The 16534-nt window shown below is 44.0% G+C and overlaps 1 protein-coding gene across 6 annotated transcripts in view; it reads left to right on the forward strand.

The window, feature by feature from the left end:
- Window positions 1-16534, forward strand: part of LOC110492317 (transcription factor SOX-6) — a 155049-nt gene that overhangs the window by 101129 nt on the left and 37386 nt on the right. For all 6 annotated transcript variants that reach the window (XM_090203137.1, XM_090203145.1, XM_036951247.2 and 3 more), the window contains 2 exons: window positions 13007-13179; window positions 14611-14679. In XM_090203137.1, coding sequence (XP_090059263.1) covers window positions 13007-13179; window positions 14611-14679 — 242 coding nt within the window. The remainder of the gene's footprint in view (window positions 1-13006; window positions 13180-14610; window positions 14680-16534) is intronic.

Genomic DNA, 16534 nt, shown 5'->3' on the forward strand with positions numbered 1-16534 from the left:
AGTGTGCTTTCTGTTCTGAATCCCAGGAGAAAATGCCCGCAGCTGAAGATTACGCACCAATTTAGACAAAGGACACCGGGCGGACCCCTGGAAAATGTAGTCTCTTATGGCCAATCTTCCAATGATATGCCTACAAATACGTCACAATGTTGCAGACATCTTGAAGAAACGACAGAAAGGGCAGGCTCGTTCCTGGTGCTTTCACAGCCATATAAGGAGACAATGGAAAACAGAGCCTCAGAAATTCTGCTCATTTCCTGTTTGAAGTTTCATCTTGGTTTCGCCTGTAGCATGAGTTCTGTGGCACTCACAGATAATATCTTTGCAGTTTTGGAAACGTCAGACTGTTTTCTTTCCAAAGCTATCAATTATATGTATAGTCGAGCATCTTTTCGTGACAAAATATTGCGCTTAAAACGGGCACGTTTTTTTATCCAATAATGAAATAGCTCCCCCATAGAATCAACTGGTTAAAGAAAAAATCCTCTGTGTTCTATTAGATAGACAGGTCTAAATCCATAATATGGTAAAGGTTGAAAAGCCATAACACATAAATTTGTTCAATAACAGGTTATGGTCAATAATTTCAAAGGTTGCATTACAGCTCCCACAATCTTCTTATTACCCATTTCTTTCAACCAATCATCAGTAATTTGTGTCAGTGAAGTACATATGTTCCCTTCTCTATAAGCATGCTGAAAGAGAAATAGCATTGTATCTGGTCAAACAAATAAAATGTAAAGTTTGCTAAGAGTCGGCAGTAAGCTGATTGGTCAGCTGTTAGAATCAAAGGATGCTTTACCATTCTCGGGTAGCGGAATGACTTTGGCTTCCCTCCAGGTCTGAGGATTTAAAAAAATCTCATTTTTTACCAGATTGATTAAAGATATAAAAAATAGCGGTGGCAATATAGTCTGCTACCATCCTCAGTAGCTTGCTATCTAAATTGTCACTACCTCACCGACACTTAAATTACAAAATTCATTATTAGGTATTTTATGCATGAATATGATGACTCACAGTTTATTGTTGCCATTTATTTCCGAAATTTGCCTACTTTGCCAATGAAATAGTAATTAAAGTAATTGTCAACAAAAGGTTTTTGTGATAAATGAGCCATCTGATTCAATGAAAGATGGAGTTGATTTAGTCTTTCTGCCTATAATTCCATTTAAACAATTCCAAAGATTTTTTCCATCATACTTTATACAATGTATCTTGGTTTCATAAAATAATTTTTTATTAATTTAAAAACATTGTTTCTCAATTTACAGTAAGTTTGCCAATCACTACTCCTTTTGCCTCATCCCTCTCAACCATGCAACTTTTCAATTCTTCATCAATCCACAGGGCCTTTACAGTTCTAACAGTCAGTTTCTTAATAGGTGCATGCTTATTAATAACAGGAAGAAACCATTTCATAAATGCACTAAGTGCAGCGTCTGGATGCCCCTCATTACACACATTCTTTCAACCAATCATCAACAAATATTTTTTTAAACATTTTCAACATAGGAATCAGTGCAAAACATTTTGCATGATCTCTTATTGTAGGCCGAGCCTTTGTAACTTTGTCTTTTCTAGATATGGCCACTGTATTATGGACTGTACATCCAGTGCGTATGGATACAGCTTTGGAGCAGAGTTCTGCAGCATTGGTAAAAATGTGATCAATACACGTGGATGATAAAGTGAAAGTATAGTTCCTGTACTGTTTGTAATCACCCTGGTAGGTTGATTAATAATCTGAACCAGATATGAAGCGAGGGCCAGCCAACGAGAACACACAGGTCGCAGTGGTGGGTAGTATATGGGGCTTTGGTAGTAAAACGGATGGCGCTGTGAAAGACTGCATCCAATTTACTAAGTAGAGTGTTGGAGGTTATTTTGTAAATGACATTGCCGAAGTCAAGGATCGGCAGGATAGTCAGTTTTACGAGGGTATGTTTGGTAGCATGAGTGAAGGATGCTTTGTTGCGAAATAGGAAATTCTAGATTTAATTTTGGATTGGAGATGCTTAATGTGAGTCTGGAAGGAGAGTTTAGAGTCTAACCAGACACCTAAGTATTTATAGTTGTCCACATATTCTAAGTCAGAACCATCCAGAGTAGTGATGTTAGACAGGCGGGCAGGTGCGGGCAGCGATTGGTTGAGTAGCATGCATTTAGTTTTACTTGCATTTAAGAGAAGTTGGAGGCCACGGAAGGAGAGTTGTATGGCATTGAAGCTCGTCTGAAGGATAGTTAACCTTTCTGATCTCCCCATCCCGGATCCGGGATCGTGAATACAGACTCAAGCTCATTACCATAACGCAACGTTAACTATTCATGAAAATCGCAAATGAAATGAAATAAATATGCCATCTCTCAAGCTTAGCCTTTTGTAAACAACACTGTCATCTCAGATTTTCAAAATATGCTTCTCAACCATAGGAAAACAATAATTTGTGTAAAAGTAGCTAGCTAGCGTAGCATTTAGCGTTAGCATTAGCGTTAGCATCCAGCACGCAACATTTCAACAAAAACATAAAAGCCTTCAAATAAAATCATTTACCTTTGAAGAACTTCTGATGTTTTCAATGAGGATACTCTCAGTTAGATAGCAGATGCTCAGTTTTTCCCAAAAGATTCTTTGTGTATTAGAAATAGCTCCGTTTTATACATCACATTTGGCTACCAAAAAACCCCGAAAATTCAGTCCTCAAAACGCGAACTTTTTTCCAAATTAACTCCATAATATCGACTGAAAACATGGCAAACGTTGTTTAGAATCCATCCTCAAGGTGTTTTTCACATATCTCTTCAATGATATATCGTTCATGGAAGCATGGTTTCTCCCCTCAATCAAATGGAAAAGTACAAGCAGCTGACAATTGCGCACCGAATTCCACGCAGGACACCAGGCGGACACTTGGAAAATGTAGTCTCTTATGGTCAATCTTCCAATGATATGCCTACAAATACGTCACAATGCTGCTAACACCTTGGGGGAACGACAGAAAGTGTAGGCTCATTCCTTGCGCAATCACAGCCATATAAGGAGACAATGGAAAACAGAGCTTCAGAAATTCTGCTCATTTCCTGGTTGACGCATCATCTTGGTTTCGCCTGTAGAATGAGTTCTGGGGCACTTACAGACAATATCTTTAAAGATTCTGAAACTTCAGAGTGTTTTCTTTCAAAAACTGTCAAGAATATGCATAGTCGAGCATCTTTTCGTGACAAAATATCGCGCTTAAAACGGGAACGTTTTTTATCCAAAAATGAAATAGCGCCCCTAGAGATCAAAGAGGTTAACACAGTGTCCAAAGAAAGGCCAGAAGTATACAGAATGGTGTCGTCTGCGTAGAGGTGGATCAGAGAATCACCAGCAGCTAGAGCGACATCATTGATGTATACAGAGAAAAGAGTTGGCCCGAGAATTGAACCCTGTGGCACCCCCATAGAGACTGCCAGAGGTCCTTGACAACAAGCCCTCCAATTTGACACACTGAACTCTGTCTGAGAAGTAGTTGGTGAACCAGGCGAGGCATTTGAGAAGCCAAGGCTGATGAGTCTGCCGATAAGAATGTGGTGATTGACAGAGTCGAAAGCCTTGGCCAGGTTGATGAATACAGCTGCACAGTATTGTCTCTTATCGATGGCGGTTATGATATCGTTTAGGACCTTGAGCGTGGCTGAGGTGCACCCATGACCAGCTCGGAAACCAGATTGCATGGCGGAGAAGGTACAGTGGGATTCTAAATGGTCGGTGATCTGTTTGTTAACTTGGCTTTCGACGACCTTAGAAAGGCAGTTTAGGTCTAGAGTGTCTCCCCCTTTGAAGAGGGGGATGACCGGGGCAGCTTTCCAATCTCTGGGGATCTCAGACAATACGAAAGAGAGGTTGAACAGGCAAGTAATAGGGGTTGCAACAATTTCGGCTGATAATTCTAGAAAGAGAGGGTCCAGATTGTCTAGCCCTTTTGATTTGTAGATGAAGCAGGTGAACCTGCAAACACAACACTTCAACAGCTTTATACATACAATTCTCTCTAAGCTTTACAGGAATATGGCTCTGAATATATACAGCAACACCTCCCCCATAGGCATTCCTGTCTCTTCTGTAGATGTTATATCCTTCTATTGCTACTGCTTTATCATCAAATTAACGATCTAAGTGAGTCTCAGAGATGGCCAATACATGAACGTTATCTGATGTTAGCAAGTTATTTAATGAACCTTTTTTCTAAATCAACATACAGTATATTAATGGGTCATTTTTATCCCATTACTGGGTAGCTTATCAGAGATAGACATAATATGCAGGGAAACAAAACGAACAAACAAAGAATGAAAAGAACGTTGTTCGGATAATAGTCAACCAAGTACTCATGCGTGTCAGTTGGTGTATGTGATGGTTTGTGTGTGATGTGGGACTGAAGCTTGACCCTCTCACTTGGTCTGATATGCAAAGAAAGCGAATCTGAGCACGGGGCTAGGTAGGCTAAACGATTTTAGCGTGTCGTGTTCAATTCAAACTCACGTTCATTGTGAAGATACAGATCATGAAGCACTAGCTTGTGAATATACACAGGTGGAGGAGCGATACGTAAAATTGCACACAGGCCCGTTTAAGTGGACGGGATCTACTTTAGGGGTTGCAAACTTGAATACCATATTAATGATGCTTTTTTTTCTCTCTCTCTCTTTCTCACAAACACACCCTCAAATACAACACAAATATATTGATCCCGACAAACACACGCACACAGGCACACACACACAGAGAGAAAATGCATCATCGTCCTTTAGTTGGCGAGGCACAGGGTCTACGAATTGAGACCCACAGAATGTTGATGGATAAATCAAAAAAGTGCTTTAGTGTGGTTATAGGTTAACATCTAGTCCATTCTATACATGCTTATAGGAGTGGCTGTGAGGCTGTGCATTGTATGAAAGCTGACTTACAGAGGTGACAATATGTTTTACAGAGTGTTTTATAGCCTTGATTATCACACACACACACACGCACACGCACACACACACACACACACACACACACACACACACACACACACACACACACACACACACACACACACACACACACACACACACATCCATCTATATTGGACAGGAATACTTTGATTTGAAACAGTTCCCTTTTATTTCACCATATTCTGGGCCTCCTCAGTGTCTGAGTGACTGCAGGCTCTGTCCAGACACACTTATAACATCTGATAAAATTATTATAAACCACAGGAAAAAAACTGATATCCAGCTGAATAATCATACAAAACTCTAAAAACATGCTACACAACACGTTCTGCGCTGTTTTTGAAAAACCCTCCTGGCTTTAACATTACGGCCATGTGTCCCAAATGGCACTCTATTCCCTACATAGTGCACGGGTCCTGGTCAAAAGTTGTGCACTATGTGGGGAATGCCGTAAAGGTGCCATTTAGGACTCACCCATGATGAGCTATCTGAGTCCAGCCCTCTCATTCCTCATCAATCTGCTCCTTCTTAGCGGCACTCTGAAAGCGTCATTTAGATTGGCCCCTTAGAAATGGCAAGCATTTCCTCAGTGGAAAGCGTAAAAAAAAATGCACAGAAACACTCATGAGTGGGAACAGGACTGACATTGAACCTCCTCACTTCAACTCTCATGTTTAAGCAGCTGGAGCTGTCTCTCTCTCCCTCACCCTTTTTCCTCATGTATACTCTCTCTCCCTCTTATCTCTCTCTCTCTCTCTCTCTCTCTCTCTCTCTCTCTCTCTCTCTCTCTCTCTCTCTCTCTCTCTCTCTCTCTCTCTCTCTCTCTCTCTCTCTCTCTCTCTCTCTCTCTCTCTCTCTCTCTCTCTCTCTCTCTCTCTCTCTCTCTCTCTCTCTCTCTCTCTCTCTCTCTCTCTCTCTCTCTCTCTCTCTCTCTCTCTCTCTCTCTCTCTCTCTCTCTCTCTCTCTCCAATGCAATTCAAATCAAATAAAATGTTATTTGTCACACGCGCCGAATACGACAACAACCTTACAGTGAAATGCTTACTTACAAGTCATTAACCAACAATGCAGTTTAAAAAAACTCCGGTACCGCTTGCCGTTGCTGGCCATATAGCCTTAAACCTGAGTCCTATTCATTAGTGTAAAATGTAGCAAAATGAAAACTAGTGTTCCTTATTGGACAAGATCAGGTAGACCCTCCATGATTCAGTAAATGTTATTCCATTTGGTGCCTAATGAATACAACCCTGGTCCCATCAGAGGGGGCAACATTATGGTATTTTCCCACACAGTGCAAATATGTGGGCTGCATTCAGTACGGCACAACGCTGTGGAACATTCAGCTAGAAATAGTTAGTGTAGAACAGACATGCCTCTCTGGCATGTAGAATAAGGAATCGTGTAAACTCTATTCACTACATTTCTATCTGCACCCTGCGGAAAGCAATGCCGGTCTATCCCCCAACCCCACAGGAAGCGACTATATGGACTCTCCACATGCACACACACACAGAAATGCACGCACACACACACTCTCTCTCGCTCTCTCTACACAGAGCGCTCTCTGTTCCACCAGCTGTGTCCTCTCTCCAAAACACTGTGATTAATTTCAAACAGCCGACTCACTTCTTAATGGCTGACATGGAACGGGGCCTAACCACTGAGATAGATAGGTTGGTTAGTTGGTTGATTGGGGTAGGGGTAGGGGTAGGGGTAGGGTAGGGTAGGGTAGGGTAAGGTAAGGTAAGGTAAGGTAAGGTAAGGTAAGGTAAGGTAAGGTAAGGTTAGGTTAGGTAAGGTAATTTTAAAAATTTTGCCTAGACAAATCTGATAACATTTTCCCAGATGTTTCCTCCTGTCGGCCTGAGAAAATCTGTGATAGTATGTCTGTTAAATTCAGTCTACTGTACCACTCTTGGGTTTTTCATCTGTGCTGTTTTGTTTTTTATTGATAAACATTCGGGGCTGGGAAGGAACCTGTGCAGTTGAGGTTCATTGACTTACATGTATTGAAGAGGTGAGCTCATATGAAAAAGGTGCATATCATCTGAGCTAGAGTTCCTCAGCTCGGCTCCCAATTTAAACATTGTGTTAGTTGTGACAGATGTGGCGAACACGTTCGTTTTTGTGTGGCGCGATGGTACGTGGGCCAGGTGTCTGGGTCTTTTTGTTGTGTGCTACTGAAGGGAGGTTAGTCATAACGTGGAATGCAATAAGCTGACACACACAGGAGTTCCTTTGACATGATGATGATGTTTTTGGCAAGAGGAACGGGGTCTCCCGCCACGAACATATTCATTTCATCATCATTACATTTACATTTGAGTCATTTAGCAGACACTCTTATCCACAGCGACTTAAAGTTTGTGAAGTTGGGACAACCAGCCATAGTAAAAAAAAAGAAAAGTACAAGTACGTCATTGTGTGTGTGTGTGTGTGTGTGTGTGTGTGTGTGTGTGTGTGTGTGTGTGTGGTGTTTCTGTGTCTGTGTGGTGTGTGTCTTTGTTTGTGTGTGGATTAAAGTTTACACGGTTTTCCGTTTTCAATTGTATTAATGCAAAATTGGTCAAGGCTCTCTTGTTGTTTTGGCGCGGGGGAGCAAAAGAGTCAAGAGAGGGAGAAAAAGAAAGGGAATTGGTTCCTAGTTTGCCTTGTAAATTCAACTGGTATGACACTTCCTCCATAATCCTGATGGATGGTTAGTTGACAGGCAGAAAAGGCTGAAATTATTATTATTACCATTGTCAGCTATATTTGATGAATGTCTAGCATGTGTTTTTGCACATGGCATAATAAATACATATACTGTATATGTATATGCATGTCTATTATTGTCCTGTGACTGCACCTGGCATTGAAATATTCACTTTAGGGAATGTGTGTGTGTGTGTGTGTGTGTGTGTGTGTGTGTGTGTAACCCGTTGGGAATGGCTACCTAGTTAGCGGTGCGCACTAGTAGTGTTTCAATTGACGTCGACCTTGAAATTGTTGCTTTTCTGAGTAATAGGTAACGATACTTCATGGGAAACAGTTCAGAGGGTCCCTGGGACAAGCCCAGGTCGGGGCAAGGAGAAGGACAGAATGAAAGAAGACCGTTACGTTGATGCTGTTAACCCAGATTACTCAGTTGGGCTCTGCTGAGGTTGCTGCGGAGAAGGAGAAGGTCAAAGGGTGTGTGTGACCGGTGTGAAATGGCTAGCCAGTTAGAGGTGTACACTAGTAGTGTTTCAATTGGTGAAGTCACTTGTTTCCCTTGCTCTGTAAGGGCTGCAGCTGTTGTGGAGTGATAGATAGTGAATCTTCTTGGATGACTGTTGTCGATGTGTTCAGAGGGTCCCTGGTTGAGCCCAGGTTGGGGCAAGGAGAGGGAGGGAAGCAATGGTGTGTGTGTGTGTGTGTGTGTGTGTGTGTGTGTGTGTGTGTGTGTGTGTGTGTGTGTGTGTGTGTGTGTGTGTGTAGGGGGTGGCGGTTGGGGGTGATTGAGTAGGTTGATTGTCCAACACCAATTGTGTGTGTGAACTACCGGTCAAAAGTTTTAGAACACCTACTCATTCAAGGATTTTTGTGTGTGTGTGTGTGTAGGGGGTGGCGGTTGGGGGTGATTGAGTAGGTTGATTGTCCAACACCAATTGTGTGTGTGAACTACCGGTCAAAAGTTTTAGAACACCTACTCATTCAAGGATTTTTCTTTATTTTTACTATTTTCTACATTGTAGAATAATAGTGAGGACATCAACACTAAGAAATAACACATATGGAATCATGTAGTGTCCAAAACGGTGTTGAACAAATCTAAATATATTTTAGGTTTGAGATTATTCAAATAGCCACTCTTTGCCTTGATGACAGCTTGGCACACTCTTGGCATTCTCTCAACCAGCTTCGACCATGAAGGCCTGATTCACACAGTCCCCTCTGAACAGTTGATGTTGAGATGTGTCTGTTACTTGAACTCTGTGAAGCATTTCTTTGGGCTGCAATTTCTGAGGCTGGTAACTGTAATTAACTTATCCTCTGCAGCAAAGGTAACTCTGGGCCTTCCATTCCTGTGGCGATCCTCATGAGAGCCAGTTTCATCATAACACTTGATGGTTTTTGCGACTGCATTTGAAGAATCTTTCAAAGTTCTTGAAATGTTACATATTGACTGACCTTCATGTCTTAAAGTAATGATGGACTGTCATTTCTCTTTGCTTATGTGAGCTGTTCTTGCCATAATATGGACTTGGTCTTTTACCAAATAGGGTTATCTTCTGTATATCACCCTTACCTTGTCACAACACAACTGATTGGCTCAAATGCATTAAGAAGGAAAGAAATTTCACAAATGAACTTTTAAGAAGGCACACCTGTTAATTGAAATGCATTCCAGGTGACTATCTCGTGAAGCTGGTTGAGAGAATGCCAAGAGTGTGCCAAACTGTCAAGGCAAAGGGTGGCTACAAATATTAAATATTTTTTTATATGTTTAACACTTTTTTGGGTAATACATGATTCCATATATGATATTTCATAGTTTTTATTTCTTCACTATTATTCTACAATGTAGAAAATAGTACAAATAAAGAAAAACCCTTCATTGAGTAAGTGTTCTAAAACTTTTGACCGGTAGTGTATGTGTGAATGTGAGTGTGTGTATGTATGCAAGAGTTTGGGGGGACTGCTAACGGGGACTGCTGACTGGAAAGCTGAAGGCTCAATCCCAATTCCGTCCCTTAGCCCTCCCTCTCCATTTTGCGAGATCCCACGAGCCGCGTAGATTCGGAGTTGTGTTCCAATTCAACTTTGAGTAAGGAGACTGAGTACCCACCCCCGAGGGGCCCCTGTGTTGAGGATCAGCGTGGCTGATGTGTTGTTACCTACCCTTACCACCCGGGGGCGGCCCGTCAGGAAGTCCAGGATCCAGCTGCAGAAGTAGGTGTTTAGTCCCAGGGTCCTTAGCTTATTGATGAGCTTTGAGGGTACTATGGTGTTGAACGCTGAGCTGAAGTCAATGAATAGCATTCTCACATAGGTGTTCCTTTTGTCCAGGTGGGCGAAGGCAGTGTGGAGTGCAATGGAGATTGTGGATCAGTTAGGCCGGTTTGCAAATTGGAGTGAGTCTAGGGTTTAAGCGATGATGGTGTTGATATGAGCCATAACCAGCCTTTCAAAACACTTCATGGCTACAGACGTGAGTGCCACGGGTTGGTAGACGTTTAGGCAGGTTACCTTAGTGATCTTGGGCACAGGGACTATGGTGGTCTGCTTTAAACATGTTGGCATTACAGACTCGGACAGGGAGAGGTTGAAGATGTCAGTGAAGACATTTGCCAGTTGGTCAGCGCATGCTTGGAGTACACGTCCTGGTAATCCGTCTGGCCCTGCGGCCTTGTGAATGTTGACCTGTTTAAAGGGCTTACATCAGCTGTGGAGAGCTAGATCACACAGTCTTCCAGTAGTTTAGCTCATCTGGTAGGCTTGTGTCACTGGGAAGCTCTCGGCTGTGCTTCACTTTGTAGTCTGTAATGGTTTGCAAGCCCTGCCACATCTGACGAGTGTCAGAGCCGGTGTAGTACGATTCAATCTTAGTCCTGTATTGACGCTTTGCCTGTTTGATGGTTCGTCTGAGGGCATAGCGGGATAGAGTCCGGGTTAGAGTCCCGCTCCTTGAAAGTGGCAGCTCTAGCCTTTAGCTCAGTGTGGATGCTGCTTGTAATCCATGGTTTCTGGTTGGGGTATGTACGTACGATCACTGTTGGGACGATGTCATATATTCCAGTCTGTGCTAGAAAAACAGTCCTCTAGCTTAGTATCGGCTTCCTCTGAATACTTTTTGATTGATCTAGTCACTGGTGCTTCCTGCTTTAATTTGAGCTTCTAAGCAGGAATCAGGAGGATAGAATTATGGTCAGATTAGCCAAATGGAGGGTGAGGGAGAGCTTTGTATGCATCTCTGTGTGTGGAGTATAGGTGGCCCAGAGTTCTTTTTCCTCTGGTTGCACATTTAACATGCTGATAGAAATTTGGTAAAATGGATTTAAGTTTCCCTGCATTAAAGTTCCCGGCTACTAGGAGCGCCGCCTCTGGGTGAGCGTTTTCTTGTTTGCTTATGGCGCAATACAGCTCATTCAATGCTGTCTTAGTGTCAGCCTCTGACTGTGGTGGTATGTAAACCGCTACAAGGAATACAGATGAGAACACTCTAATGGTAGGTAGTGTGGTCTACAGCGTATGGGCACATTGTTGTTCTGCTGATCTCAGTTGTTGCTCGTATGGTAGTAAGTGCATATTTGTTGCATGAGAAATATATGGAAAGCTAATACTGTCGCCAGTACAGGCATTGTGAAAAACACAAGTCTCGTGGTCAATGAATGGTGGTATCCATTGGCAGTTTCTGATATGTGTGAGGGATGTCTTGATGTCGTGATGTCCCATTCCCTAGGCCTTATTTAGCTCTCCACCAGTTGCTCTGCCACTCCCCCATCAAGGGACACTCAAAAATGAGGGTGGGAGGGAGGGGTATTGGGATTGAGCCTTAGTCACATGTGCAGCCCCTTGGTTGATCTCTATGCAGCCTGGTGGTAACATCATTATCAGAGATTTTCTGTCTGTGTTTGATATGATTGGCCCTTGTCCTAATTTATTTACTTGGAACTGACTTGCCTTTTGTAATTACCCCTGAGGGGATAAATACAGTTTTATTGAATTGAAAGATGAATTTAGCATCAGAGCTGATATGGCTAACTAGCCTACAATGCCAGACTGTTCCGCTAGTCTTTTCTACTAGCCTTCTCTGCTAGCCAGTGCTAGCCTTTCTGTTGGTTACATTCCACTAGCTGTTGGAAAAAATATATCTGAGCAGTGAGCAAACATGCATTAACTTGTGTTTTTTTGCTTTGATGAGAATATAACATTATTGGAAACAGAACACCTTGAATTAAGAAAGGATAAGAGTGATAAAAGGGGGAGCGGGGAGAGTGGAAGAAGGGAAGGAGGAGAAGGAAAAGTGGAAGAGAATACAAACGAAAGAGAGGAACCGGCCAGAGAGAAAATACACTCAAGTTAATTTTGGGAAAGTAATGGCGAAAACAAGGGAAGAGAGGAGTGTGAGAGAGCCGAGAAAGTGAGCGAAAAGAATGAAGAGAGGAAACAGTTGTCTTTGATATATGCAGACCTAGACTTTGTCCCTAATGGCACCCTATTCCCTACATAGTGCACAACTTTTGGCCAGAGTCCTATGGGCCCTGGTCAAAAGTAGTGCACTGCATAGGGAATAGGGTGCCGTTTGGGACGCAGGCCAAATCAAGTTACAGTAGATGGAACAGAGAGTCATCAAGTATATTCCACTCTTGGGCTTATTGTAGATACGCTATTACTGTAGTTAGTGCATCTGGATAAAGCTATTGATATTAGCCTGCAATTCAATAGCATACATATGTAATTGAAAATGAGCGGACCAAGGCGCAGCATGAGTATAGCTCCACATATTTTGAATCTCCGTGAAACAAACAAAACGTGAAGTCATGACGTGCATACAGGCAACTAAACACAAACAATATCCCGCAAACACAGGTGGGGAAATGGCTACCTAAATATGATCCCCAAATCAGAGGCAACGATAAACAGCTGCCTCTAATTGGGAACCATATTAGCACCAACACAGAATAGACATACTAGAACACCCCCTAGTCACGCCCTGACCTACTACACCATAGAGAACCAAGGGCTCTCTATGGTTAGGGTGTGACAAAAGGGAAAGGTATTACTCTTTACTTGGAAATACATTGTAGTCAAGTACCTTGGTGAAAGCAGTGATGAATGCATGGGGGATGCAGACCAACTGTAGGAAGCAGAGGTCAGGGCCACTCAAGTGGCACGATTCAGAGATGGGAGACCTTGTAGATGAAATGAATATAACAAATTGAAGATGATCATGTATACATTTATATCTCACTTATATGACAGCGATTTCATCTACATTTCCACCCCCCCCCCCCTCTCTTCTCCCTCCATCCTTCTAACCCCAACTCTCGCTCTCTGTCAGGTACCCCAGAGAGTTTGGAGGAGAAGGAGCGTCAGCTTTCGACCATGATTGGCCAGCTCATCAGCCTGCGGGAGCAGCTCCTGGCGGCCCACGACGAGCAGAAGAAGATGGCCGTCTCACAGATGGAGAAGCAGAGGCAGCAAATGGAGCTGGCCCGTCAGCAGCAGGACCGGGTGTGAGGGAGGGAGGGAGGGAGGGAGGGAGGGAGGGAGGGAGAGAGAGAGAGAGAGAGGCAGGGAGGGAGGGAGGGAGGGAGGGAGGGAGGGAGGGAGGGAGGGAAGGGAGGGAGGGAGGGAGAGAGGTAGTGAGGGAGGGAGGGAGGGAGGCAGGGAGGGAGGGAGGGAGAGAGGCAGGGAGGGAGGGAGGGAGAGAGAGAGGCAGGGAGGGAGGGAGAGAGAGAGGCAGGGAGGGAGGGAGGGAGAGAGAGGGAGGGAGGGAGGGAGGCAGGGAGGGAGGGAGGGAGGGAGAGAGAGGCAGGGAGGGAGAGAGGCAGGGAGGGAGGCAGGGAGGGAGGGAGGGAGGGAGAGAGAGGCAGGGAGGGAGAGAGGCAGGGAGGGAGGGAGGGAGAGAGAGGCAGGGAGGGAGAGAGGCAGGGAGGGAGGGAGAGAGAGAGAGAGGCAGGGAGAGGGAGGGAGGGAGGGGGGAGAGGGAGGGAGAGAGAGCGGCAGGGAGGGAGGGGGAGGGGGAGAGGGAGGGAGGGTGGGAGTCAGGGAGGGAGGGAGGCAGGCAGGCAGGGAGGGAGAGAGAGAGAGAGAGAGAGAGAGAGATTATGTTTAGACAAGTACTTTATTCCCATCACCCCATTATGAGACAACATTCCATCACAAAAGAAAAGTGAGTGTGATTAATAGACAGATTTCTAAATTGGCCTGCTATTTAGCTGTTCAGACATGACGGGGTAATGACCTATATTGACGCCACTGAGAAGCCTTGCCTAAATGAATCTTGACACATGTTCGGATGAGCGACGTCCCATAATGGACAGCCTGTAATTATATAAATACAAATATATATCAAATCACTTTTCAAAAATGGGGCAGCTGTTTTGTATTCTCGTTGAGTGAATATACACTCCGCTTTTGGATAATTGCAACTGTCTGTCACTGCCTAGGCTCCGCCCCTGGCGACAGGTAGCCAAGGAGGAGGCAGGCTTGTGTCAGTCAGGGTCGTAAACATGTCAATCTCACTGCTTCACTGTTGACTGATAGCGTCGCTTGAGCACGTGCTACTGCCAGTGTTGATTTGGGTTATATAACCCACTCTGTTCTTTCTTGTCTCCCAATATTTCCGCCTTTGTCCAAATTTTTGGACTCACCCAGTCTCAGCCCCTTTCCTCCTGTTGCTTCTCATGTTTCTCACTGAAGTATCCGTCTCTATCTTCTGTCACCCAATGTCAAAAATAAAGATATGTTCAAGCTTAAATTCTCTTCTTTCCCGTCATCTCATCCCTTTTGTCTCACTTTGTTCTTTCATGTCTTGTTCTTGTCTCATTCCTGCCTCACTCTGTTCTGTCTGTCTTGTATGCTTAGTCTTGCTATGTTCAAACTCAAAACTCTCACTCTTCTCACTCGTGTCTCATTTGTGCCTCCCTCCTGCCCCTCCAGATTACGACGCAGCAGCAGCAGCTCCTGCAGCAGCAGCATAAGATCAACGTTCTCCAGCAGCAGATACAGGTCAGTGCCCACTGCTTACCGTGGCCGCGCTCCTTCTCTTCCATCTTAGTCATGTGTTCATACGCACACACACACACACACCACTTACACACACGTATACATGCACACGTGCACGCACACACATACACACGCACATGTGCGCGCACCCGAATGTGTTCGGCACATACACACACACACACATGATGGCCCCTGTAATTGACCTGTTTATGGGATCAATTGCTGGGTCATTGATCATGCCTAGATCAATACACTATCCCCGGAGTCCCTACTACCGGCTTCTCTCTGCTACCTCTTCCGTTTATCAATATCTTTTTTTCCTTCCTTTCTCCACACTTTCATTCCTCTAAATTCGCTCAATCATACTGGTCATCTATTTTTCTCTAGCTACTTGCTACCCCCCCCTCCCTCCCACCCATGTATCTTTCCCTCTCACCTATATCCACCTCTTTTCTCCTTCATTCTCGTTCCGTCTATCGTAACGTGTGGCAGAGTTCTCGCTCATATTCCCTCTTCACCAGACTCTAACTTTTCCCACTGTTCCCGTCTTCAGCGCTGACTCTGACTGGTTGCAGAGACACTGACCCAGACAGGGCAGCTTCTTCCCTCTCACACACCCCAGAAAAGGCACGCCGTGGCTGGGGAAGGCAGTGAGCCAGGGCCCCTTGTGCTCTGCAGCTCTGGAGGTGTTCTGCTTTTACAAGGTCCCCCCCCCCCCCCCCCCCTCGCTGCTTTTAGTAAACACAGATCTGAGTTCATTAGGACCGGCTCTCGGGGAGAGTCTGTGTGTGACAGCAAAACTACTACTCTTTATGATCACATGGCCTCAATGTGTCCTTAGGCTACAGTTTGTTTTGGTGTTGTTGAGAGAAGGAACGTTTTGGGATGTCTGCTGCTGTTAAGAAGTGCAAACATGATCGGCAGACCTCGGTTCAAATGCTGTTTCGAAATCTTTAAAACACTTTGAGCCTTTGCTTTAAGTCTGGCTGGAGTGTCAAGTGGGTGGGGTTTTACACATCAGACTTTCTATTGGTTCCATTGCAACAGGCAAGCTCAGTCAAGCACAGATCAATTTTTGAAATGATTTCAAATAGTATTTGAACCCATGTCTGGCATACAGTGCCTGTCAATGCATTGTAAATACTCTTAAACATGCTATGTCCTTATGAAAGAGCTAAGTTGTCACGCCCTGACCATAGAGAGCTTTTTATTCTCTATGTTGGTTAGGTCGGGGTGTGACTAGGCTGGGTCATCTAGGTCATTATAATTATTTTGGCCTGGTATGGTTCCCAGTCAGAGGCAGCTGTTTATCGTTGTCTCTGATTGGGGATCATATTTAGGCAGCCATTTCCCCTTTGTGCTTTGTGGTATCTTGGCTATGTATAGTTGCCTGTTAGCACTATAGCAGCGTCACGTTTCGTTTTGCATTTATTGTTTTCTTTGAGTTTCACTCCCTAATTAAAGAGGATGGAACCATACCACGCTGCATCTTGGTCACTCTTTATAACGAGCGCGACATAAGTAAGCTTTGGTTGCTGTGTACAATGAATGCTCTTGTGTGTCTGGAACAGTGATTAGGAATAAATCAATTGTGATTATTATTATTGCTACCAGTTTATACCAGTCGTGACTCTGTGGAGTGTAATAGGGGATAACGAGTATAGGGAAATTACGTTCATTGACTTCTAACGCAATGCATTTCATGCGAGCAGCGGCCAATGCTTAGTTAGGAAATACAAGCTTATTAGGGTCCATGGAAATCACTGCATAAAACATTATTCTAATGAGTAGGATTACTCCTATTCTATTCTCGAAGTAGCCTATATATGTATTATAATCTTAACTCCAGCTGTAGAAC

This window comes from Oncorhynchus mykiss, chromosome 2 (assembly GCF_057628025.1).
Source record: "Oncorhynchus mykiss isolate SJ-2025 chromosome 2, ASM5762802v1, whole genome shotgun sequence".
Classification (NCBI taxonomy): Eukaryota; Metazoa; Chordata; class Actinopteri; order Salmoniformes; family Salmonidae; genus Oncorhynchus; species Oncorhynchus mykiss.